The sequence below is a fragment of the Hypanus sabinus genome, chromosome 2 (assembly GCF_030144855.1).
Source record: "Hypanus sabinus isolate sHypSab1 chromosome 2, sHypSab1.hap1, whole genome shotgun sequence".
Taxonomy (NCBI): domain Eukaryota; kingdom Metazoa; phylum Chordata; class Chondrichthyes; order Myliobatiformes; family Dasyatidae; genus Hypanus; species Hypanus sabinus.
This window is the reverse complement of record NC_082707.1, coordinates 174290131-174317332: the sequence shown is the minus strand read 5'-3', so window position 1 is coordinate 174317332 and position 27202 is coordinate 174290131. Positions and strand designations below refer to the sequence as shown.

General features: G+C 40.6%; 1 protein-coding gene across 8 annotated transcripts in view; it reads left to right on the top strand.

The window, feature by feature from the left end:
* LOC132387335 (echinoderm microtubule-associated protein-like 5) overlaps positions 1-27202 on the top strand; it is a 199617-nt gene that overhangs the window by 112805 nt on the left and 59610 nt on the right. For all 8 annotated transcript variants that reach the window (XM_059959693.1, XM_059959688.1, XM_059959719.1 and 5 more), the window contains exons 20-26: positions 3430-3557; positions 11846-11987; positions 14188-14340; positions 15248-15379; positions 24316-24404; positions 24535-24711; positions 26781-26982. In XM_059959693.1, coding sequence (XP_059815676.1) covers positions 3430-3557; positions 11846-11987; positions 14188-14340; positions 15248-15379; positions 24316-24404; positions 24535-24711; positions 26781-26982 — 1023 coding nt within the window. The remainder of the gene's footprint in view (positions 1-3429; positions 3558-11845; positions 11988-14187; positions 14341-15247; positions 15380-24315; positions 24405-24534; positions 24712-26780; positions 26983-27202) is intronic.

Here is a 27202-nt window from a genome sequence, read left to right as displayed (position 1 = left end):
TCTATTATTAGGGAATGAGCTGGGCAATTTGTGTAGGGGAACACTTTGCATCTAATGATCACTATGCAATTAGTTTTGAAGTAAATATGCAAAAAGATAGGCCTGGTCCACAGACTGAGATTCAAACTTGGAGGAAGTCCAATTTTGATGGTATCAGAAATGATCTGGGAAGTGTGGATTGGGGTAGGGTGTTTTCTGGCAAAAATGTACCTGGTAAGTGGAAGGTCTTCAAAAGAGAAATTCTGAGAGTACAAAACTTGTATGTGCCTGTCAGAATAAAAGGTGAAAATAACAAGTGTAGGGAACCTTGCTTTTCAAGAGATATTGGATTAGACATAAGCTTTGTATGGTAAACTATGTGTATACCTGTCTGGACATGCCCCTCTGCTGACTGCTCCTGTGGCTCCTCCCACAGACCCCTGTATAAAGGCGATTGGAGGCACTGCTCCTCCCTCAGTCTCCAAGATGTCGTGGTCACGTTTGCAGCTAATAAAAGCCTATCTTTTGCCTCCCATCTCCGAGAGTTATTGATGGTACATCACTTTGTGGGAGAAGCTCAGGAGTGGTAGTCAGATGCTTGGCTCTGGAAGCCTGTGGAGTGCCACTGGGATCGGTGCTGGGTCCAGATTGCATGGGGATTGTGAGTGAACAGCTGTTTTCAAGTCCAGCCACAGATTCTCAATTGGATTGAGGTCTGGCCTCTGACATGGCCACTGCAGGAGATTAGCTTTGTTTTTAAGCCATTCCTAGAGAGCTTTGACTTTATGTTGCTTGGTCATTGTCTTGTTGGAAAACAAATCTTCTCCCAAGTCACAGTTCTCTTGCAGACTGCATCAGCTTTTCTTCCAGGATTTCCCTGTATTTTGCTGCATCCATTTTACCCTCTACCTTCACAAGCCTTCCAGGGCCTGTTGCAGTGAAACATTCCCACAGCGTGATGCAGCCATCACCATGCTTCATGGTAGGGATGGTGTGTTTTTGTTTATGTGCAGTGTTGGGCTTATGCCAAACATAGCCTTTAGTCCAATGGCAAAAAAACTTCAGTTTTGGTTTCATCAGACCACAGCTGACTTCAGAGTCTCCCACATACCTTCTGTCAAACTCCAGCTGAGGTTCCATGTGAGTTTTTTTCAACAGTGGCTTTCTCTTTGCCACTCTCCCATAAATCTGCAACTGGTGGAGCACCTGGACAACAGTTGTTGTATGTGCAGTCTCTCCCATCTCAGCCACTGAAGCTTGTAACCCCTCCAGAGTGGTCATAGGTCTCTTGCTGGCCTCCTCACTCATCCCCTTCTTGCACCGTCACTCAGTTTCTGAGGGTGGGCAGCTCTGGGCAGATCCACGGCTGTGCCATATTCTTTCCAGTTCTTGACAATTGACTTAACCGTACTCCAAGGGATATTCAGTGACTTGGAAATTTTCTTACATCCATCTCCTGACTTGTGCTTTTCAATAACCTTTTTATGGAGCTGCTTGCAGTGTTCTTTTCTCTTCATGATATAGTTTTTTTTTCCCAGGATACCAACTCACCAGCAGTTTGACCTTCCAGATACGGGTGTGCTTTTATTACAGTCAGTTAAAGCACCTTGACTGCACACCGGTCTCCAAAAACAGATCTCAATTTAGCGAATTATGTGACTTCTAAATCCAATTGGCTTCACCGGTGATGAGTTGATGTCGTAATAAAGCGAGATGAATACTTATGCAATCAATTATTTTGTGTTTTATATCTGTAATTAATTTAGCCCACTTTGTAGAGGTTTGTTTCCACTTTGACATGAAAGGGTCTTTTTCTGTTGATCAGTGTCAAAAAAGCCAAATTAAATCTGCTGCGATTCAATGTTGTAAAACAATAAAACAGAAAACTTCTGGGAGGGGGGGTGGTGACTACGTTTTATAGGCAATGTATGTGTAGACATTACAATCTAATGTATGAAACTGGGAAAAACAAAATATCTTTGCAGCACATTTTGTTTACAATATGACGTTAATCATTGCTAATTGATTGACTGAATAGCCATTTTTAAAAGACCCTCATTAATTATATTGCTGTCTACCATCTGATTCTCGTCTCAACTGATGTTTGAACTAAGAATTTCTCTGTGGGGTTTATTTGATATCATTTGAGGTGGGGAAAATATCAAATGACTTTCTTGCAGGATCATGAAATTTCAATTTCCCTTGTTTAAAGGGGCTAACAAAAATGCAGAGCTAACAGCACCCTCAAATCTCTGCAACTGCTGCATTCATTTCACTGTTTGTGGTTTTTTGATAAGGCAAGAAATCACTCAGTTTCTGGTTTGAGAGGAGGAAAGTCTAACGTCCTTTTGGGTTGCAAACACGAGGAAATCTGCAGATGCTGGAAATTCAAACAACAACACACACAAAATGCTGGTGGAACACAGCAGGCCAGGAGAAGCGCTGTCGACGTTTCGGGCCGAGACCCTTCGTCAGGACTCACGGGTCTCGTGTGATAACCACTTGTTATCACAACTGTGTAGCTAATATTCTTGTATTAACATTTATAATTGAAACTGCCAGGTGAATATTTATTATCCACAATTCCAACACAGTCCAGTACTATGGAGAAGTTGTGCACCTATCACCACAAATGCTGCTGTTGCTCATTTTAGTCTAATTTCACACACTTTGCTCTCCTAATCTCCAAGACTGGACCTTTAGTTCTTTCCTATCTGGACTCTTCGCTTTTTCCCTTGTTGCTCGGGTGATTTGTGTTTTCATCAACTTTGCCCCTCTATTTTGAACTCTTTCCAGCAACAACATTAGTATTTTTTAAACGCTTCTAACTCTTCCACAACCACACAAATTCATTTTAATCTTAGCACCACGTACAACACGCTGGAGGAACAAGCAGTCAATGTTTCGGCCCAAGACCCTTCACTCATGACTAATGGTCTTGGACCAAAACGTTGACTGCTCCTTTCCACGGATGCTGCCCGACCTGCTGAGTTCCTCCAGCGTGTTGTATGTGTTGCTTTGACCACAGCATCTGCAGTGAACTTTGTGTTTACTCATTTTAATCTTGTTCTTTATTTAACATCTAATGTTATAGATTGATTTATTCTTACTAATTAGAAAAATAATCATTTGTGTTTATTCTGTACTTTTCAATTTGGCACATTTTCTTATAGAACAATATATTCTCTATAACCCCAACTTCACTTCTGAATGCAAAGTTATAGATGTATTATTATGGACCAATCTTGCTTCATAATAGTGCAACATGAAAAATCTGAAGTTAAGTTATAAGAAAAATTCCATCTCCAAAGTGTGTACTTGATACAATCCATAATTTATTTCAGTGCTGATAAAGATTACAATGTAATAAATACCTGATATATTTTTATTTTGATCAAGTCAGTGTTAAATTATGTCTTCGAATTACTGATAACTGTTTATATTTTATAGGTCTGTTAATAGAAGACAACCCTTCAATTCGTGCTGTAACCTTAGGCCATGGCCATGTTCTCGTGGGTACAAAGAATGGAGAAATATTAGAAATCGAGAAAAGTGGTCCCATAACATTATTAGTTCAGGTAGTTTAAACTATTAAATAATTCATTTAGATTTTTTTTATTAAGAAGACCAAAAATTTATTTTATTCAAGTATATCAACTGAAACCCTTTATGGCCTTCCCTCAGTTTATTGGATAAACTGTGCTTTCAAAACCACCACAATTTTGGAATGAAATTCTGCCAGAGAGTTTACAACAGTGTGAGAATTGGCATATAGTAGCTAAAAGTAGAATCACATGTTAACAAGAAAATGAATAGAATAGGACCCAAGTTCGTTTTCAGTGGGATAAAACAGCACAGAGCCGTGCTATTATTGGTGTACTGGGTATTCTATAGAAAGTTGATGTGAATCAAGGGGAAACACTGTACTGAGTTGTATCTATCTCACAAGCAGATGGTTCAAGGTCAATTGTCTCAACCGAATCAGAATCAGGTTTAATATCACTGGCATATGTCGTGAAATTTGATGTTTTGTGGCAGCAGTATAATGCAATACACAATAAAAACTATAAATTACAAAAAAGTATATATAAACAAATAAATTAGTACAAAAGGAGAGGGAAATAATGCTGAGGTGGCTTTCATATTCATTGTCCATTGAGAAATTTGATGGTGGAGGGTAGGAGCTGTTTCCAAAATGTTGAGTGTGTGTTTTCAGGCTCCTTCACCACCTCCTTGATGGTAGCAATAAGAAGGGGGCATATCCTGGGTGATAGGGTTCTTAATGGGTGCTGTCTTGTGAGGCATCACCTTTTGAAGGTGTCCTGGATGCTGGAGAGACTAGTGACCATGATGGAGCTGGTTGAGTTTGCAACTTTATGCAACTTCTTCCAATCCTATGTAGTGGCTCCTCCATACCAGACAGTGATGCGAACAGTCAGAATGCTCTCCAAGGTACATCTGTAGAAATTTGCAAGTGTCTTTGGTGCCATGCCAATTCCCCTCAAATTTCTAATGAAGTATAACCATTGCCTTGCATTATTTGTAACTACATCAATATGTTCAACCCAAGATAGACCTTCAGAGACGTTGACACTCAGAAACTCGGAACTGCTCAGCTTTTCCACCGCTGATCCTTCAATGAGGACTGGTGTGTGATCCCTCAACTTCCCCTTAATGAAATCCACAATCAATTCCTCAGTCTTACTGACATTGAGTACGGGGTTGTTGCTTCAACACCACTCAACCAGCTGATCTATCTCACTCCTGTATGCGTCCTCATCACCATCTGAAGTTCTGCCAATGATAGATACGTCATCAGCAAATTTACAGATGGTATTTGAGTTGTGTCTAGCCACACAGTCATGGGTGTAGAGAGAGTAGAGCAGTGAGCTAAGCTCATTTCCTTGAGGTGCACCAGTGTTGATTGTCAGTGCGGAGGAGATATTATTTCCAACCTGCACAGACTGTGGTCTCCCAGTGAGTAACTCAAAGATCCAGTTGCAAAGGGAGGTACAGAGGCCCAGGTGTTGGAGTTTGTTGATTAGAACTGAGGTTATGATTGTGTTGAACGCTGAGCTGTAATCAATAAACAACAGCCCAATGTAAGTATTACTAATGTCCAGGTGATACAAGGCTGAGTGGAGACCCAGTGAGATTGTATCCACTGTAGTCCTAGTGTGGTGATAAGCAAATTGTAGCTGATCTAGGTTCTTGCTTAGGCAGGAGTTGATTCCAACCATGACCAACCTCTCAAAGCATTTCATCACAGTAGATGTGAATGCCGCTGGTCGATAGTTATTGAGGCAGCTCACCCTGCTCTTGGGTACTGATATAATTGTCACCCCTTTGAAGCAGCTGGGAATCTCCAATTGCAGCAGTGAGAGATTGAAGATGTCCTTGAACACTCCTACCAATTGGTTGGCACAGATTTTCAGAGCTCTACCAGGTACACCATCAAGGCCTAACAGCTTGCAAGGGTTCACCATCTTAAGACCATAAGAGATAGGAGCAGAATTAGGCCATCTGGCCCACTGAGTCTGCTCTGCCATTCAGTCATCCTTTTTTCTATCTCCTCCTCAACCCCAGTTCCCAATATTCTCCCTGTAACCTTTGATGCCATGTCCAATCAAGAACCTATCAACCTCTGCCTTAAGTATGCCCAACGACCTGGCCTACACAGCTGCATGTGGCAAAAAATTCCACAAATTCACCACCCTTTGGCTAAAGAAATTTCTCAGTATCTCTGTTTGAAAGGGCATCCTGAGTCTATCCTGAGGCTGTGCCCTCTTGTCCTAGACTTTCCCACCATAGGAAACATTTACTCTGTCTAGGCCTTTCAGCATTTGAAAGGTTTCAATGAGATTCCCCCCCCCCCCCATCCTTCTGAATTCCAGTGAGTACAGACACAGAGCCATCAATGTACCTTGTATGATAACCCTTTCATTCCTGGAATCATCCTTGTGAACCTCTTCTGGTCCCTCTCCAAGGCAGCACATCTTTTCTAAGAAGAGGGACCCAAAACTGTTCACAATACTGAAGGTAAGGCTTCACCGGTGCCTTACAAAGCCTCAGCATCACATCCCTGCTCTCATATTCTAAACCTCTTGAAATGAATGTTAACATGGCATTTGCCTTCCTCACCACCAACTCAACCTACAAGTTAACCTTCATGCTGTTCAGCACAAGGACTCCAAAGTCCCTCTGCATCTCAGATTTTTGGATTTTCTCCACATTTAGAAAATAGTCCACACATTTATTTCTAATACCAAAGTACATGACCATGCATTTTCAGCATTGTATTTCTCTTGAGATCCATTACCAACCTAATTTTCCCAATCAACCTGCATGTTAAAATCTCCTATGACTACCACAACATTTGCCCTTTTGACTCGCCTTTTCTATTTCCTGTTGTAATCTGTGGTCCACCTCCCAGCCACTGTTGGGAGGCCTGTATATAACTGCCATCAACGTCTTTTTACCTTTGCATTTTATTAACCCACAAGGATTCAACATCATCCAATCCTATGTCATATCTTTCTACTAATTTGATGCCATTCTTTACCAGTAGAGCTACACCATCCCCTCTGCCTACCTTCTTATCCCTCCGATATAATGTGTAACCTTGGACATTCAGCTCCCAACTACAACCATGTTTCAGCTATGATTCAGTGATGGCCACAACATCATACCTGACAATCTGTAATATTACAACAAGATCATCCACCTTTTTTCTTATCATCATCACCATCAGGTGCCATGCCCAGTTTGAGTTTTGACTGCCATGGCCCACACACTCCTGTTTCGGGTCAAGTGGATCAATTCATTGGTATTCATTTCCAGTTCTCTGGCTGCTGTCTCCATCATCATTTGTCTTTGCCTTCCTCTTGCTTTCTTCTCTTGAATCTCTCCCATAATTACTGTACATTCTAATTCCTCTTTCCTAATCACATGTCCAATGAAGTCATGTTGCCTTTTCATGATCTCATACATTATTTCTCTTTTTGTGCTTGCTCTGTTCATGACATCCTCGTTAGATATTAGTTTTGTCCATGATATTCTTTGCATCCTCCTCAAAAACCACATCTCTGTTGCTTCAATTCATTTCCTCATGTTACTAGATATTATCCAACATTCTGAGCCATATAACATAACTGGATAAACGTATCATTTCAGTGCTCTGAGGCGGGTTGTCATGCCTAGTTTAGTGTTGGTCAGTATACTCTTCATTCTCGTAAAGGTGTCTTTTGCCATCCCTATTCTTCTTTTGATGTCTATGTCGCACTTGCCATCTGATGTCACACAGCTTCCTAAGTCACAAAAGTTCTGTACTTGTTTTATGTCTTCACCGTTTACTCTCAGCCTGCAGATAGGATTCTCCTTCTTTTTGGATATCACCATACATTCTGTCTTTTTGCAATTGATAGATAGACCCATTTTTGCACTTTCTTCAACAACTATATCAATTAAGTTTTGTAGTTCTTCCTCCATACTTGCAATTAACATAGTGTCATCCGCATATCTAAAATAATTGATGTTTTCACCACCAACTTTGTTTCACTGTACACATTAAACAAAGCGGGGAGAAAACACACCCTTGTCTAACACATCTCTTGATTTTCGTAAACTGACTCACTTCTCCGTCTATTCTTACAGCGGCAGTTTGTTCCCAGTACAGATTTCTAATTAGGCGGAGGTCTTTCGTATCTAGATCTAGAGTTTCCTGTAATATTTAAGTAACTAATTGTGCTTCACTTTATCAAATGCTTTTGTGTAGTCGATAAAACAAACAAATCTTTTTGCACTTGAATAGCTCATTCTGGTAGTATCCTTAACATCAATATCACGTTTCTTGTGCCTTTGTCTTTCACAAAACCACATTGTTCTTCACCTATTTCAGCTTGTATCTTACTTTTAGCTCTTGTCATCAAAATTCTTAGAAGTGTCTTAGTGATATGACTCATTAAACTTATGGTCCTATGTAATTCACATTCTATTGCTCCAGGTTTCTTAGGAAGAGTAATAAATACTGATTTTTTCATCTCTTCTGGTATTATTCCAGTCTCATAAATGTCATTGATTAAATCTGTAAGTTTTTCAATTCCATAATCTTCAAGAGCGATAATTTGTTCTATTACTAATTCATCAGGACCTGTAGTTATTGCATTACAAACTTCAAATTTTAAAATTGAACGTTCAATGTTCTTCTTAATTTCTGGTTTTTCACCTCGATCATCTTCAAACAATTCCTGAATATACTCAGTCCATCTCATCTTTTTTCATGATAATGGTACCACCCTTTGCTTTCAAACATCCACCTGAAGAACAGAGGAGCTTTTTACCAGTGATATTCTTGATGTGTTTAAGTAACCTTTTTGGATCAGTAATAGGGATTCTTTCTAAATTGCTCACATTCCTGGTTTAGCCATTCTTCTTTGGCTTTTTGACATAAGCTTTTTATGTCTTATACTACACGCATTTAGATACAACACCTTGAGTACCGTACTTGCTATCCTTTCTCATTCTGCATCCCTAATGATTAGATATTCAGCATGTTGTTTGCAACTAAGTCCCATCACCTGCCTGCCCTTTCTGACAATCTGACTGCATGCTATCTTCAGTTTTTTACCATGCATCCTTTCCTGAGTCCCTTCACTCTGGTTCCCACCTCCCTGCCAAGTTAGCTTAAACCATCCCCAACAACTCTAAGAAACCTGCCTGCAAGAATATTGGTCCCACTCGGGTTCAGCAACCCATCACTTTTGAACAGGTCTGACATTCCCCCAGAAGCGATCCCAATTATCCAAGAATCTGAAGCCCTGCCCCCTGTACCAGCTTCTCAGCCACACACTTATCTGCCAAATCATCCTGTTTCCACCTTCACTGGTGCCTTGCACAGGCGGTAATCCAGAAATTACTACCCTGGAGGTCCTGCTTCTCAGCTTTCTACCTACCTCTCTAGATTCTTTTTTCAGGACCTCATATCTTTTCCTTCCTATGTCATTGGTACCAATATGTCTCAAGACATCAGGCTGCTCCCCCTCCTTCTGAGGCATCCCTGACCCTGGCACCTGGGAGGCAACATACTGTCCGGGTGTCCCATTCACGTCCACAGAATCTCCTCTCTGTTCCCCTCACTGTCAAGTCCCCTATCACAATCATTCCCTTCTTCTCTCTCTTTTCCTTCTACGCCACGGACCCATGCTCAGTGCCTGTAACCCAGTAGCCGTGGCATTCCCCTGGGAGGTCATCCCTCACAAACGTATCCAAAGTGGTATTCCTGTTTTTGAGGGGAATGGCCACAGGGTTGTCCTGCTCTAACTGGCCATTTCCATTTCTCTGGACAGTCACCCAGCTGCTCGCCTCCTGCAACTTCAGCGTGACTACTTCCCTGTAACTTCAATCGATTATATCCTCGCCGTCTTGTACAAGCCAAAGATCATCCAGTTGCTGCTCCAGGTCCCTAACACGGTCTTCAAGGAGCTGCAGCCAGACGCATTTCATGCAGTTGTAGTTCTCCAGGAGACTCTGAGTCTCCCAGTTTTTCAACATCCGGCAGAAAGAGTACACCACAGCCATTTAAATGGTACAGTAAGAGAGGGGGAATAAAAACAAAAAGGAAATCTTAACAGACGCTTTACACAGAGCCAACACCTTCTCCAAGCCAAAGCCTGTCACTCCTACTCTTGCCACTGGTCTACTCCTGACAATAGCCGTTCCGTTTATCCTTTCTTTACTTTTATTTAGTTTGTAGAGCTCTGTTGATGCCACTGATAGGCCACATACAATGGACAAATGCTCTCGAAGCTCCCTTTTTAAATAACCGCCACCGTTTGAAAAGTGTTCTAATGTTGATCTCCGAGGCAGAGATCACCGGTTCATCGGATGCTGCAGGGATTTGCGACATCCCTGAAGGTCATGGCTGCAGGTATTCGTTAGGATAATGTCCTTAACCCAAAAAATTATACTGTTTAAGATCATGGAAACAGGATCTTCAACCCAATTTGCCCATGCTGATATTTGCCTGCATATGGTCTGCATCCCTCAAAACCTTTCCTATCTCGGAACCTGTCCAAATGGCTTTTAAATATCATAATTAACCTTCTCAAAGAACTGACATCCTCTGTATAGAAAGCTTCCGGTCTCCTTCATATGTTTCCAATGTCATATTAAACCCTTTAGCTTTACACTCTCCTGTCCTGGGAAACAGACTGTACCATCCACCCTTGCTGTGCCCCTCATGATTTTATAAACCTCAACAAGGCCACCTCTCAGCCTCCTTCACTCAGGAGTAATGTTCCCAGTCTATTCAATTTCTCCTTGTAAGTCAAGCCTTCCAGTCCCACCAACATCCTCATGAGTCTTCTCGTTGCTCTATTTTGCTTAATCCAATCCTCTGTGTAGTATGACGACCAGAACTCCATGAGATAATCCAAGTGCAGTATCCCCAGCATCTGGTTCAGTTATAATGTGAAGTCCCAACTCCCATACTCCATACCCTCCCCAGTCATTCAGCAGAATAAAGGCATCCTTCACTAATTAATTATTTGGAAAGACTACAGGCTAGTGTTGGAAACTGTTTTAATTTAACTAGGGAATTTACTCATTCCTTTTCTATTGTGAAAGGAATAGGCAAGAGGTTTCTACAGTAGTAAAGGATAGAATAAAAATCACATTTGGGTAATGAGCCACGTGGTAAGTGTTACTGGATTAATATTAGAAAAATAAGGAAATGGATTCTGAAATGAAATGGATATTGAGACTGCCAGAGATTAAAGACGTAGAAAGAAATCCAAAAGTAAAGCTGTTTTTTTAACTAGCAATTCTGAAGTAAAGAGGTTATGTCAAATGGAGATAAAGGGAGGTATATTTTACAAAATTTGAGTCATCCAAGTACTTTACATTTTCCTGCAGGAAGAGGTAAATGTCCAACAGCAGTGAAAATGCACTAGTTCTGGAAACTAGTGTTCAAATAACACTGGACGGGACATGGAGGGAAAGTGGAAAAACACACCCAGTCTGAAAGAGTGCACACTCTAAAATGAGGGAGAGGAAGGAAGAGGAAGATATTGCATACACTGACCATAATTTTCTAAGGATAAAAAATGGCTAATTCTGCATTAATGTTATTTTTTAATATCTGGAAGGATATGACCACTGCTTATTTCTTCTGGGGTTAAAAAAATGTATTCTTAAGGGTACAAGTCAAAAAGGTAAATAGCAAGCAGACCTCAACATCATTTGGCAGAGTTTTCAGTAACTATCACTAAGAGTGGCTTTGTACATACAGATGACCAGGTCAACCACAGTATTGTGGTGGCATCAAGTGCAGTTTGGAACCAGATTTATTATTACTGACACTGTTGTGGAATTTGTTGTTTGAGGCAGCAGTGCAGTCTGTGCAAGACATAAAAATTACCATTTTACAAAATAAATAAATAGTGCAAAAATGAATGAGTTATTGTTCATTGCTTCATGAGCTATTCAGAAATCTGATGGCAGAGGGGAAGAAAACTTTTTGAAATGCAGTATCAGTCTTCAGGCTCCTTGATGGTGGTTACACAAAGAGGACATGTGCTGGGATGGTGGGAGACTTCAATTATGACTTTAATGAAGATAATAATACAGAAGATATAGATTGCTGAACGTAATTTTAGTTTGGTATTTCAAAGAACCTAAGATGTAAAAATCGCTTATTAAGCTGCTGAAGGAAATAATTTTGTTTATTACTATAATCAATATTGTGAAATTATATTAATGAAATCATATTTATTTGTTGGCCCTTAACTTCATGGTTGGTTTTATTTTTTCATGCATCCTTTGAAAATCAACATGACCAATAAAATAAATCTTAATATTTGTTTGACAGGGTCACATGGAGGGTGAAGTATGGGGATTGGCTGTTCATCCCCATTTACCTCTTTGTGCTACTGTTAGTGACGATAAAACTCTGAGAATTTGGGATCTCTCCCCTAGCCACTGTATGCTGGCTGTGCGTAAACTAAGAAAAGGTAAGTTCAAAATATTCATGAATGTTAGTTTTCAGCAGATGGTTGCATCTTGCAGCTAGACATCCACTGAATAAAGCACTTGATTTGAATCTTTAAAAAGTCTACTGTACAGTCCTGTTGAAAGCATAAGTAAAACACAAGATCTAGAGGAGAAATATTTTATAGACATGACACAAATCCAAACTTGTTGAAAGTGCACAGTGTTTCCAAGCCAAGAAGGTTCTTGCTCTGAGTCATAAGCATCCTGTTGGAGAAAAAAAGAGAGCGAGAGATACCACTTCTACCTCTTCCAACGATTCTGAGTGAGGCACAGAGAGATCTGTATTTACTGACAATTACCTTTATTGTTCAAACTAACAAGTATGTGAATTCATACACTAAATACCTTGTGTGCACACCTGCTAAGTATCCCTGACTCTCCTTGATAGTCAAAGAATAACAAAGGTATTACCCAGGCGGAGGAATTTACGCTGACCACTCTCCACGTGCTTCACGCAGGGTTCTTCTTGCTTGTATCTGCGATGGTTATTCTTCGAAGTTACCGCCACCAGCACCTACAAAGCATCCACTTTTATATCCATTTCTTATCAATTCAAATGTTGCATTCCCTGTAATTAGCGGCAGATCATGTGTCTGGCCTTTAACACCTGGTCATTAGCTCTGGTCCAAGCCAGCATCTGTCTCTTCCCATCAAGGGACAGTTGCTGACTCATGGCCCTTTGTTCTCAGTCAGCAATGAGCTCGAATCACCTCAGGTATTCACAATCCTGCATGTTAGAGCCAACCAAAGAACACCTCACAAATAACTCCTTATTTGGAAATGACCTCCAGTCTAGCAGATTACCTGAAGAGTCTTTATGTCTTCTTTAAAACACTAATCAAGCCCAGCATGTCAAGCTCACAAAATGAAGAATAGAGTGTCTTCACAAAATGGCAACCTCCATCCCCCAAGCACACGGCAAGAACAAAGACTGCTTCCACTGTCCTTGATTCATTTGAATTCACTGATTTGAAGATTGTCATTCTTTTTGGCCAACAATCCAGTAGAGATAACCAAAATGTTAGCTTCTCTCTCATATTTTCATAGTTCTTAAGGTAATAGAGATGGGCAGTAAACGCAAATGTAGCCAGTAGCACCCACAAACTATCTGTGAATATAAATACAATTTCTATGTAAGCCATGTTGTTATTTTTCACTTGTAATTGAGGTTTATGGCAACTGAATTTTGCTGTCTTTATTTATATAAGGTTTGTGATGTACCCACCATTCACTAGAAATTAATACAGAATGTACTGGAAATACTCAGCTTGTCAGGCTGCATCTGTGGAAAATGTATTGCTTAAGAATTCTTCCATCTTTTGCTTGGTTACCCTTTGTGATGTTACAGTTGTGCTCTAGACAAGTTCCTGTCTGCCTTTGAAACTCTTTTGGATGACGGAAACATTGGAAGGGCACCTGAGTGTCGGGAACTCTCAGTGTACAGAGAGACTGATACTTTCTTTGCATGGCCTGTTCCAAACACTGACACTGAATTTCACCCAGCTTACGTTTGCAGTGTTGGTCTTTTTGTACATGAGAAATCTAGTGAAACTAACTGCAAATCTGGAAGACTGTTGCAAATCATTGAGTAAGCAGAATTTACCACACTGATGTGGAGCCTTTTGTAAGTTTTACCCGTGACAGTTTCAAGCAAAATTACAAATTCACCATAATAAAACTAATTGTAATCATGAGATGGAAATAAAAGAATAAATTTAAAAATGAGTACTTGTACCTTTTGCAAATCCCTGGCCAGTGGAGCAACAAAGTAATGTAAGTAATTGAAAGCAATATAGTTTTCAGCAGTGAGAAATGAATGCAGTCTGTGAAGTAACAGGGAAGTAATACATTTTTTGGGGGGGGGGGGACTTAATCCTTGAATACAGAATTTGTTATTATGTTGCTTCATTAGCCTTGTGATTTTTTTTTGCTTTAGTACTTTTTACAGTATTATAGACATGAAGGAGGCAGACTACAAATAAATCTGAAATATATTCTGTGTCTGGAATAATTTACATAAATGTTTTAAATTTTTATTATTTTTTTCTCTAATTCCAAAGAGCATCCATTTCAAAATGGGTTGTAAAAAGTTATTGGTTGCATGTAGTATCAATGTGCAGTTTATTATTAAGGGCAGAGTCTTTGCTGTCTTCACTCCAGGTGGCCGGTGTTGTTGCTTCTCTCCCGACGGGAAATCTCTCGCTGTTGGCCTGAACGATGGAAGTTTTCTGATTGTGAATCCAGACACTCTTGAAGATCTTGTTTCATTCCACCACAGAAAAGAGCACATTTCTGATATTAGATTTTCACCAGGTATCCATGCTGAGTCAATAATCAGTTTTCTCATTGTTTTGAAAGTTGATTGGCGTTGGTCAACATGGGACTATATCTAATAAAGAAATTCTCAGATTTTATTATCTCCTGGAAAAACACATTCCAAAATATCCACATATTGAAAATGTTTTTTCTTCTGATGTATTAATTTACTTCAAAAACATTAGAAATACTACTGTAATTATTTAAGAACATTCATTGTTTTTAAGTGGTGCAGATGAAAGGGTAGTGTTCTACTGGTAAACAAAATATTGCATCATTTTCTTTATTCAGTTTGTACATTTACTGGCAAGAGGCCATATATATAATCTGGTTATAGGATGAGAAGAGCACAGCACAGTTAATTGTTCAAGCACTCACTACCTCTGCCAGTAAGATCATGTTTGGTCCCTTACCACTTGCTTACATTAATCCCATTTTCCTTGAAACCTCATGCATGCCACATTTTTGTATTTAATCATCTGCAAGTTAGATTGTACCTCCCAAGCCTATTATCTAGAACAAGGGCGTGCAAAGTGACACTCCATGTTGAATCGTAAGGTACCACCATTTTTTTTTGTAAGGTCAGAATCCTAGAATTCCCACCCAGCAAATATTAGTGGTTCAAAAAATCAATGTAACATCACCTTCACAGGAGAAAACAGGAATGGACCACCCTTGCAAATAATCTCCTGTGTATTTAGAAATCACTTCTTTTAAAAAAATGGAATCTAATAATGCACAGAATAAAGTTCCTTGTAGTGCTTTTATGTAAAACTTCAAAGAAGTGGATAGGAACCAGTGAGCCAATTACTAATTTCTGCCAAACATCTTGTAATTTGCCTATTTACATGGCTTCTTCTTTGTTGCTTCCAAAAGGTAATAACATGTAATTTTAAAATTTCAGGTCATGGGAAGTACTTAGCTGTAGCATCTCATGATAACTTTGTAGACATCTACAATATAATGAATAGCAAACGAGTTGGAATTTGCAGAAGAGCTTCCAGCTATATAACACATTTGGACTGGGATAGAAGAGGTATTCCTATGTCTTTTACTTTCATGTTTCAAAGAAAAATATAAATGGGTATGCTTTTTGCAGAAGATTTTGCTTAGATGTTCATAATCCTCCTGTGCATCATTCTGTTGAAACAACATGTGATTTTGGTTATGGTTCCTGTAAAGTGATAGGCCAAGAGCAGCTCTGAGGAAATTATGACCCTTTATTCTTAATAATTGCTAAATATAACTGAGAACAAGAAGGCAGTAGGGCAAACTTTGTAGTTGAAACAAATGTTGGCAGTAATGTGACCCATGGAGCAAATAGTGATATATTGTAGCAGAATGTAAATAGACTTATGAAATAGTTAATTGCATGACCAGTGCTTGGAAAAATCATGAGGTGAATAAGGAGATGCAGAGTAAGATAAAGAATATTGTTCTAAAAGTGGGTGCAGGAGCAGAGGGACCTAGTGGTACACATGCATAAATCATAAAAAGCAATAGGGAAGGTTGAGAAAGCACTTAATAGCATGTACATAGTTCTGGGCTTAATTAGCAGTGGTACTATGTAAAGCCAGGAAATTATGCTGCAGCAAAAATCAATCTGTTGGATAAACAGTGAATCAAGCAACATCTGTGAATGCAAAGGGGTGGTCAACATTTCAGGTAGAGTCATAGTTTGAGGCCTGAGAGAGTAGAGGGAAAAGGTGAGAGTGAGAGGGAGACGGAGCTGATAAAGGTGGAATCAGATGAAGTGAGGTAGGAGATTACAATCAGAATCTGGTTTATTTATCACTGACACAGTGTGAAATGTTGTGGTCTTGTGGCAGCAGTACAGTGCAATATACAAAATATTACTACAAGTTGCAATAAGAAATACAAGAAAATAAGTAAACTGTGTGAAAAGAAAGCAGCATAATGAGGTAGTTTTCATGGGTTCAGGGACCATTCAGAAATATGTGGGAGTGGGGAATAATGGGCTGATGGGGATGGGAAAGGAGGTGGACAGTTTCAAGACAGAGAATGGTGGGTGATGGTGGAAACAAATAAGGGAGGTATAATGGGTGTTTGGATCCAAGGAGGCAAGGGGATCAGGAAAGAAAGCAAAGGGGAAAAAATGCCTGTGTGGAAAAGTGTACAGGTGACAGTTGGAACCAGCTGAGGGTGGGGGTTCGGGGGTTTACAACATTTTTGTAAGGATTGTAAAGAAATTCTCTTCCTTAAAATATGGCATACGGTTATAGGATATTGAAGTCGAATTAGGTCATTTGACCTATTAAGTCTGCTCTACCATTTAATTGTCACTAATGTTTTTTCATCCCCATTCTCCCACCTTCTCCCCAGTTAGTAACCCACTTACCAATTAAAGAACCTTTCAATAGCTGTTTGAAAGACACTCAGTGATCTGGCCTTCACAGCGCTCTGTGGCAATGTGTTCCACAGATTCACCACCCTCTGGCTAAAGAGATTCTTTCTCAAGTCAGTTTTAAAGGAATGTTCCTTTATTCTGAGACTGTGCCCTCAGATGCTGGACTGTCCTACTAATCAAGTATTCTCTCCAGATCCATTTCATCCAAGCCTGTAAGTAAGTTTCAAAGAGGTCCGCCCCCTTCCTTCTGAACTCCAAGTTACGGGCCCTGAGTCATCAAAAGCTCCCCATAATTTAGGCCTTTCAAATTCAAGGGCAAGGTCAAATTTAATTATCATTCAACTGTACACACGATTGCTGCCAAATGAAACAGCAATTTTCTGGGGCCACATAGAACCCAACAGTCACACATGACATACAAAGCACGGGGTGGATGACCTAACAGAGAGCAGTCACAGTGGTTAGGTCTCTGGCACTGAGTCTGCCACTGTGACTCAGAATGGGGAGAGGGAGAAAAGGCACACTGTGGTGATGGAGGATTTGTTACTAAGGGTTGAAGACAGCAAGTTCTGTGGGCGAGAATATGATTCCCAGATGGTATGTTGCCTCCTGGATGCCAAGGTCTGGGATATCTCAGATTGAGTCCTGAGCTTTCTTAACTGGGAGGGCGAACAACCAGAAGTTGTGGTCCATGTAGGTACCGATAACATGAGTAGGTTGAGTGACGAGGCTCTGCATAGGGAGTTCAGGGAGTTAGGTATTAAGTAAAAGGGCAGGACATCCAAGGTTGTGATCTCAGTGTTGCTACCTGTGTCAAGTGCCAGTGAGGTCAAAACTAGGAAGATTAGACAGTTTAATACATGGCTAAGAAGTTGGTGTAGGAGGGAGGGCATAAGAGTTTTGGATCATTGGGCTCTCTTCCAGGGAAGATGGGACCTGTACAAAAGGGACAGTTTGCACCTGAACTGGAGGGGCACTGATATCATAGGTTTGTTAATGCTGCACAGTGGGGTTTAAACTAGAGTTGCAGGATGATGGGAACCAGAGTGCCAGAACAGTTAGTGGAGATGTTGTGCAGGCAGATGTTGGTAAGACCTCAGACAAAGTTACAAATCAAAAGGTTGAGCATGGCATGACAAGTGTCCTGAGCTGTCTGTATTTCAGTGCAAGAAGTGTCGTAGGAAAGGTGGATAATAGTGCTGAAGACGAGGTAGCTGGTTTACAAACAGAGGCAGTGTGTAGTCAGGAGAGGTAGTTGATAGGGCAACATTGCAGACAACAGGATGAGTTGCAAATAAAAGGCAGACAAAATGAAAAGGGTGAATACAGGACTGAAGGTGCATAGTATACAGAATAAGTTAGCAGAACTTGCAGCACAGTTGCAGATTGGCAGGTATGATATAGTTATCACTGAATCATGGCTGAAGGATTGTAACTGGGAACTTAATGTCCAGGGATGCATATTGTATCAAAAGTGCAGGTAGGAATGTAGATGGGTTGGTGTTGGTCTGTTGGTAAAAAAATGAAATGAAGTCATAAGAAAGAAGTGACATAGGGTTGGAAGGTGCTGGATCATTCTGGAAAGAGCTAAGGATGTGATCTACAAAGTACAATGTGAGCTAGAAAATGCAGGCAAAAGGGCAATGTTACAATAGTCATGGGGGATTTCATTATGCAGGTAGATTGGGAAAATCAGGTTGATGGTGGATTACAGGAGGGGGAGTTTTTAGAATGCCTATGAGATGGCTTTTTAGAGCAGCTCATGGTTGAGTCCACTGGAGGATCAGCTATTCTGGATTGGGTGTTATGTAATGAATCAGAATTGATTAGAGAGCTTAAGGTAAAAATACCTTTAGGGGAAGTTATAATGTGATTGAATTCACCCTGAAATTTGAGAAAGACAGATGTATCAGTATTACAGTGGAGTGAGGGGAATTACGGAGTCATGAGAGGAATTGGCCAGAATTTATTGGAAAGGAACACTGGCAGGGATGACAACAGAGCAGAAATCACTGGAATTTCAGGAAACAATTCAGAAGACACAGGATATAAACATCCCAAAGAGGAAGAAGTATTCTAAAGGAAAGATGACACAACTGTGGCTCACGAGAGAAGTCAAAGCCAACATAAAAGCCAAAGAGAAGGTATATAACAGAGCAAAAATTAGTGGGAAGTCAGAGGATTGGGAAGCTTTTAAAAACCAACAGAAGGTAACTAAGAATACCATTAAGAAGGTAAAGATGGAATACTAAAGTAAGCTAGCCAATAATATTAAAGAGGATACCAAAAGTTTATTCACATACATAAAGTGTAAAAGAGAGGTGAGAGTGGAAATCGGATCACTGGAAAATGATGCTGTTGATGTTGTAATGGGGGATAATGAAATGGCAGATGAACTGAGTAAGTATTTTGCATCAGTCTTCACAGTGGAAGACACTAGTAGTATAAGTGAAAGTTCCAGGTGTCGGGGGCATGAAGTGTGTAAAGTTACCATAACTAGAGAGAAGGTTCCTGAGAAACTGAAACATCTGAAGGTAGATAAATCACTTGGACCAGATGGTGTACACCCCAGGGTTCTGAAAGAGGTGGCTGAAGAGATCATGGAGGCATTAGTAATGTCATTTAAGAATTACTAGATTCTGGAATGGTTCCGGAAGACTGGAAATTGCAAATGTCACTCCACTTTTCAAGAAGGCGAGAGGCAGAAGAGAGGAAACTATGGCCCAGTTTATCTTGCCTCAATGGCTGGGGAGGATGTTGGAGTTGATTATTAAGAATGAGTTCTTAGGGTACTTGGAGGCACATGATAAAATAGGCTGTAATCAGCATGGCTTCCTCAAGGGAAAATCCTGCCTGACAAATTTGTTGGAATTCTTTGAAGAAATAACAAGGAGGATAGACAGAGGAGAATTGGTTGATGTTGTGTACTTGGATTTTCAGAAGGCCTTTGACAAAATGCCACACATGAGGCTGCTTAACAAGCTATGAGCCCGTGGTATCACAGGAAAGATTCTAGCACAGATAAAGCAGTGGTAGATTAGCAGGAGGCAAAGAGAGGGGAAAAGAGAGCCTTTTGTGACTGGCTGCCGGTGACTAGTAGTGTTCCACAGAAACCTTTGTTGGGACTGATTCTTTTTATGATATATGTCAATGATTTGGATGATGGAATTGATGGCTTTGCTGCAAAGCTTGCAGACGATACAACGGTAGGTGGAGGGTGTAGGTAGTTTTGAGGAAGTAGGCTCCAGAAGGTCTTAGATTAGGACAATGGGCAAAGAAATGACAGATGGAATACAGTGTCAGGAAGTGCACGGTCCTGCACTTTGGTAGAAGAAATGAAAGGTTGAGTATTTTCTGAATAGAGAGAAAATACAAAAAACTAAGGTGCAAATGGACTCGAGAGACCTTGTGCAGGATTCCCTAAAGGTTAATTTGTAGGTTGAGCCTGTGGTGAGGAAGGCAAATGCAATGTTAGTATTCATTTCAAGAGGACTAGAATATAAAAGCAAGGATGTAATGTTGAAACTTTATAAGGCACTGCTGAGGCCTCACTTGGAATATTGTGAGCAGGTTTGAGCTCCTTATCTTAGAAAGAATGTGCTGAAACTAGAGAGGGTTCAAAGGAGGTTCACAAAAATGATTCCAGAATTGAATAGCTTGTCGTATGAAGAGCATTTGATGGCTCTGGGCCTGTATTCACTATAATTCAGAAGAATAAGGGGTGACCTCATTGAAACCTATCGATTTGTGAAAGGCCTAGGTAGAGTGGAAGTGGAGAGGATGTTTCCTGTGGTGGAGAGTCTAAGACAAGAGGACACAGCAACAGAATAGAGGGGCGTCCTTGTAGAATGGAGATGAGGAGGAATTTCATATAAAGAATCCCACAAATGTGACTGTTTGCCCTTTTAAGTCTTTTTCATGATTGCAAGGCACTGCTGATTATCAAGAACATTGAGTATTGCAGGTCTCTAGTGGATAGTGGTCGAGTTGGACTTATTGCAAGCTGTGGATGGTGAATCTGTGGAATTCTTTGCTGCAGGCAGCTGTAGAGGCCAAGTCTGATGGACTTTGATAGATGGAAGTTGATAGATTCTTGATTGGTCAGGGCATGAAAGGATACAGGGAGAAGGCAGGAGATTAGGGCTGAGAGGAAAATTGGATCAGCCATGATGAAATGGCGGAGCAGACTTAATGGGCCAAATGGCCTAATACTGCTCCTATATATTATGGTCTTATATATTATTATAGCAGAAAACATACAGTTGCTAAAAAAAATCCAATAATAATAATCTAGCCCAAGTCCCTGCATGTCATGGCCTGTACATGGATGGTACATGATGGTACATGGGTGCTGACCTGGAGTCATGTTTCTGCAGGAACAGCCTACAACAGTTCCTCAATTGGGCAATGCAGCCACAAGCAAACACAATCCAGCTTGTCTCCCACCGAGCAATCACTGGAGAGCAGCCCCGATGGGAGGGGCCAGTCCCCAACCCAGTACGGAATCTAGTGGCACATAGCCAGCTCTGCCGTCTCCTGCCTCAGCGGCCGCAGCAATCTTCATTGGAGCATGAATGAAGAGCTGGTCCACACCACAACCGAGGCCACACAGCTCCCCTCTTTCGGTCTTGCCAATGAACAATTGAATTGGACACACAGTATTCTATGTTACCAATGTGCAACAGGGTTTTGCAATCACAAAAACATCCGAGACAATCACCTGCCTAAGCACACTGCCACTGACACCTGTTTCCCTGAGTGTCTGAAGCAGGCTGTAACACAGCTTGCAATAAATCCAACTCTACCACCATCCACTAGAGTCCTGCAGTACTCAATGTTCTTGATAACCAGCAGCGCCTTGCAATCATGAAAGGGAAAGCAATCACATTTGTGGGATTGTTTATGTGAACCTCATTTGGACCCATTCGAGAACCAGCACATCTTTCCTTAGATATTGTGCACAAAATGGGTTGCAATTTTCCAAATGTAGTCTGAACAATGCCTTATAAAACCTCAGCAGTACATCCTTACTTTTATGCTCTAGATTGCTCAAAACAAAATGCAAACATTGCCTTTGCTTTCCTTCTGACCAACTCAACCTGCAAGGTAACCTTGAGGGAATCCTGAATTTGGACCCATAAATGCCTTTGCACCTTTAATTTCTGAATATACTTCCTATTTAGAAAATAGTTCATTCCTTTATCTTCCTACTAAAATGCATAACCCCAAACTCATTATGCCGTATTTTGTCTGGCACCTCTTTGCCCACTCTCCCAACCTGTAAGTCCTTCTGTAGACTCCCTGCCTCTGCAGAAATGCCTGTCTCTTCACCACTCTTCGATTATCTGCCAAGTTGGCCACAATGCTGTCAGTTCCTGCATCTGGATTATTTATGCGCGAAGTGAAAAGTTGTGGTTCCAAAACTGATCCCTGGTGCAGTTCTAGTAACTGGCAGCGGAGCCATACTGAAAGGATCCCTTTATTACCTTCCTATAAAGCTATGGGCTCTGTGAAAGCCTGATGTGCAAGACTTTGTCAAAGACATTCTTGAAAATCCACGACAACTAATTCACTCTCTAACCTGCTTGGAACCTCAAAGAATACTAACAGGTTTATCAGATAACATCTCCCTTTAATGAAACTGTGTTGATGTCACCCTATTTTATCATGAGGCAACCAGAACTGAACTCATAACTCTAAGTGTGGTTTAACCAGAGTTTTATAGAGCTGCAAAATTACCTCACTGCTCTTGAACTCAATTCCAAACATAAGAATGTAAGAACATTAGAAATAGGAGCAGGACTAGGCCATCTAGCCTGTTGAGCCTGCTCCTCCATTCAATAAGATCATGGCTGATCTGGCCATGGACTCATCTCCACCTACCTTCCTCTTAACCATTCTATCAAGTTGTGTGGCATCTTTGAAGGATCTATGGATAAACTCTGTTGTTCTGCATTGCGCAGAATCCAGGCATTAAACTTGTACTGTGCCTTCAAGTTTGATCTTCCAAAGTGTACATTTCACACTTTTCCTAATTGAACTCCATCAGACACTTCACTACCCGGCTCTGCATCGCTTTAGTTATCCAGTTTTATATTCATTTGTAACATACAACTACCATCCACACTGTCCACCAACCTTCGTGTCACCTGCAGATTTACTAACTCACCCTTCCTCTTCCTCATTTATAATCATTACAAAGAGTGACTGTTTTAATACAAAGGTGGCTGGGTTTTGGAGCTTCAAGGTAAAAGTTCAGCAGACGAGAATGCAAAGCTAAGGTCACTATCAAATCAGCTATGGTTTTATTAAATGGTAGAGCAGCTCGAAGGGACAAATAATTTGTTCTAGCTCCTTGTTCATATGTGAAAAGGCTGAATATAAACTCAAGTGTAATACATGGTTTCAGTTATATAGAATACAGTTTAGATATACTTGAGGTCAGTGATTTACTATCACCTTTAAAACCTTGAAAAAAGCTATAAGAAAAAGTAGTGAGGTAGCATTTAATGGTTCATTCTCCATTCAGGAATCAGATGGCAATGGGGAAGAAGCTCCAGTACCTCTTTTCTGATGGTAGCAATGAGAACCATCATTGTGTCCTGGGTGATGGGGGTTCTTAACGATGAATGCTGCCTTTTGAGGCGTCACTCCTCGAGGATGTCCTGAATACTACAGAGCTCCCATGATGGAACTGACTAATTTTACAACTCTGCAGCTTACTTCAAATCTGTACCAGACGGTGATGCAGCCAGTTAGAATGCTCTCCTTGGTACATCTGTAGAAATTTTGATGTGTTTTTGGTTCTTCTTAAACTCCTAATGAAATATACCTTCTGCCGTGCCGAAGTCTGAAAGGATTGAAAAGAGACTGAAGGGAAATACTGGAAGTGTGATGAGAAATATCTGTTTAAAGGGTAATCACCCAAAAGGTTGTCTCTTTTTGCATTGTAACCCCAGTGTACTTCTGTGAACGACTGTGAGAATGGGGAAAATTATTGAACTTAATCATAGTGGAGTTGTAAATGTATAACAATGGTGCCTTATGTGAGAGAATCAATTCAGTACGTGAGGGAAACAGGCTCAGTGGAGGAGGTAAGGAGACAGGAATTGTGGCTCATTGAGGAAGACCAGAAGCAAACATACACCTCATACAGTCAAGATCTCTAGTTTTCCAGTTAAGTTCCATTCCCCAAATAACATTGAAAAATATTATTTATGTCCCGAGTTCCAAACTCGTGTATAGTAGAATTCAATGCTGTCAAATAATTGATGATTATAGTTAATGAACTAAACAATCAAATATTGAAACAAAATAACAGAAATGCTGGAAGGCTTCAGCCAATCAGGCAGTTCTGGCTTCCCTTTCCATAGATGCTGTGTACTGGCTGAGTTCTTCCAGCATTTATGTTTTTGCTTTAAATTCCAGCATCTGCAATTTATGGATTTTGCAATTGAATGCTGAAAATTAGTGTGAAGTATTCCACAGATCTTATTTTTTTTATTATTACATGCCAATCTGCAGATTTAAACTACAGTAGCTGAGTTCTTGGCAGTGGAATGAGATGTTATTGATGTTGATCGATGCAGTTTGCTTTCCAACAGGTAAACTTTTACAAGTCAATACTGGTGCTAAAGAACAGCTGTTCTTTGAAGCTCCCCGTGGGAAACCCCAGATAATAAATAAGGCAGAGGTAAGACACAGATTTTCCAGGAGTGGGAGGAAAAAGCAATCTTATAAGGAAAAATATGCAATATAGTTTTTTTACATTATTAGAACAGTAGTAATATAAATATATAGGGTTTGTTATATGAATTTTCCAGGTTGAGAAAATTGATTGGGCATCTTGGACTTGTGTCTTGGGTCCTTCATGTGAAGGTATCTGGCCTATGGTTAGCGATGTCACTGATGTAACCACATCCTGTCTTACTGGTAACAAAAAAGTGCTTGTCACAGGGGATGACTTCGGATTTGTGAAGTTGTTCCGATACCCAGTGAAGGTAATCTTATTTCTGTTTTTGCTTACATTGTCGATATAGTTGTCTCATCTTTCTAGTAAATGCATTTCACTTCGTAAATTGTATTTCAATAGCCAAAAATGTTTTTAAAAAGATACAGATTCAGTAAGAAAGTACATTTTTCTTTGCCAGGCAAAGTGCTGATTAGCTTTCACAAACAAGATAAAATCGGCAGATGCTGAAAGTCAGTGTAGCACACACAAAATGCTGAAGAAACTCAGCAGGCCAGGCAGCATTTCTGGAAAAGAGTAAACAGTCGACGTTTCAGACCAAGACCCTTCATCAGGGCAGGAGAAAAGAGATGAGAAGTCAAAGTAAGAAGGTATGGGGAGGAGAAGTAGTAGTACAAGGGTGTAGGTGATAGGTGAAACCCGGAGAGGGGGAGGGGTGACGTAAAGAGTTGGGAAATCAATTGGTGAAAGAGATAAAGGGCTGGAGAAGGGGGAATCTGATCGGAGAGAAAAGAAGGCCATGGAAGAAAGGGGGGAGGAAGACCGGAGGGGGGTGATGAGCAGGTAAGTAGATAAAGTAAGAGAGGGAAATGGGAATGGTGAAGGAGGGGGAGTGGGCAATTACTAGAAGTTTGAGAACTCAATGTTTATGCCACCAGGTTGGAGGCCATCAGACAGAATGTAAGGTGTTGCTTCTCTAATCTGAATGTGGCCTCATTGCGGCAGTAGAGGAAGCCATGGACTGACTTATCGGAATGGGAAGGGAATTAAAATGGGTGGCCACCAGGAGATCCTGCTTTTTCCGGCAGACAGAGCGTAGGTGCTTGGCAAACAGTCTCCCAATCTATGTCGGGATACAGATACACTGATACACAGGAGGCCCCACCGGGAGCACCGGATACAGTAGGTGACCCCAACAGGTTCACAGGTGAAGTGTCGCCTCACCTGGAAGGACTGTTTATGGCCCTGAATGGTAGTGAGGGAGGAGGTGTAGGGGCAGGTGTAGCATTTGTGCTGCTTGCAAGGATAAGTACCAGGAGGGAGATCGGTGGGGAGGGACGAATAGACGAGGAAGTATCAGTAGGGAGGGATGATTGGAGGAAGAAGTGTGGTGAGCAGTCCATGACCTCTTCTACTGCTGTGATGAGGCCACACTCAGGTTGGAGGAGCAACGCCTTGTATTCTGTCTGGGTAGCCTCCACCTCTTGGCATGAACATTGATTTCTGGAACTTCCAGTAATTGTACCACCACCCTCCCTTCACCATTCCCCATTATCATTTCCCTTCACCTAATCTAACTATCACCTCCTTCTGGAGCTCCTCCCCCTTCCCTCTCTCCCATAGCCATCTGTCCTCTCCTATTAGATTCCCTCTTCTCCAGCCCTTTCACCAGGAATCAGAACACTGACATGCTTCATGAAATTTGTCAACTTAGTAGCAGCAGTTCAATACAATACATACTATAGAAGAAGAAGAAAACAAAATTAAATAAGTAAATCAATTACAGCATACATATATTAAATAGATTAAAATAGTGCAAAAAACAAATAATATATATTTAAAAAGTAAGTTAGTGTTCACAGGTTCAATGTCTATTTAGGAATCGGATGGCAAAGGGAAAGAAGCTGTTCCTGAATCACTGAGTGTGTGCCAATCAATTTCCCAGCTCTTTACTTCACCAGCCCCCTCCCGATTTCACCTATCACCTACTACTTTGTACTTCATCCTCTCCTCTACTTCTTACTTTGACTGCTCATTTCTTTTTTCCTGTCCTGATGAAGGGTCTTAGCCCGAAGCATTGACTGTTCCATTGATGCTGCCTGGTCTGTTGAGTTCCTGTGTATTACTGATTAATTTTACCTATATTTCAATAAACTTTGTAGATACAGCTCAGCAATGGTAATGCAATGTGAAATAAACTTATAGATTCACAATGACATATTCTTCCATCTTCAATATTTGTTTAATAATGTAATAAGTAATTAAAATATTGTCTACCAAAATTACTTTAAATAATTGATGAAGATTAAGACATTTTATAATGCATGCAAAATAGTTATTTAACTTAAATTCGTTATTGTTGCTTCCTCATTGAATTAGGCAAAATATGGAAAGTTCAAAAGATACATTGCTCATAGCACACACGTAACGAATGTTCGCTGGGCACATAATGACAGTTTGCTCATTACGATTGGTGGAGCAGATACATCAGTGATGATCTGGACACATGAAGTGGATGGTCACAAACAGAGCAGACAGTATGAAAGTGAGGAGTCTGATTTTGATTCTGATGAAGATGGAGGTAGGTACTTTAACATCAGAATGTTGTTAGGAGTCAGCCATCTGACAGCTCATTCAAAGAGATCATGGCTGATATGGCTGCAGACTGAGCTCCTCCCACTTGCCTTTTCCCCATTACCCTCAATTCCCTTGCTATGCGAAAATTCTAACTTCATTAAATTGATTTAATGAAGTAGTCTCTACTGCTGGGGCAGACAACTCCACAGGTTCACAGATTTGTA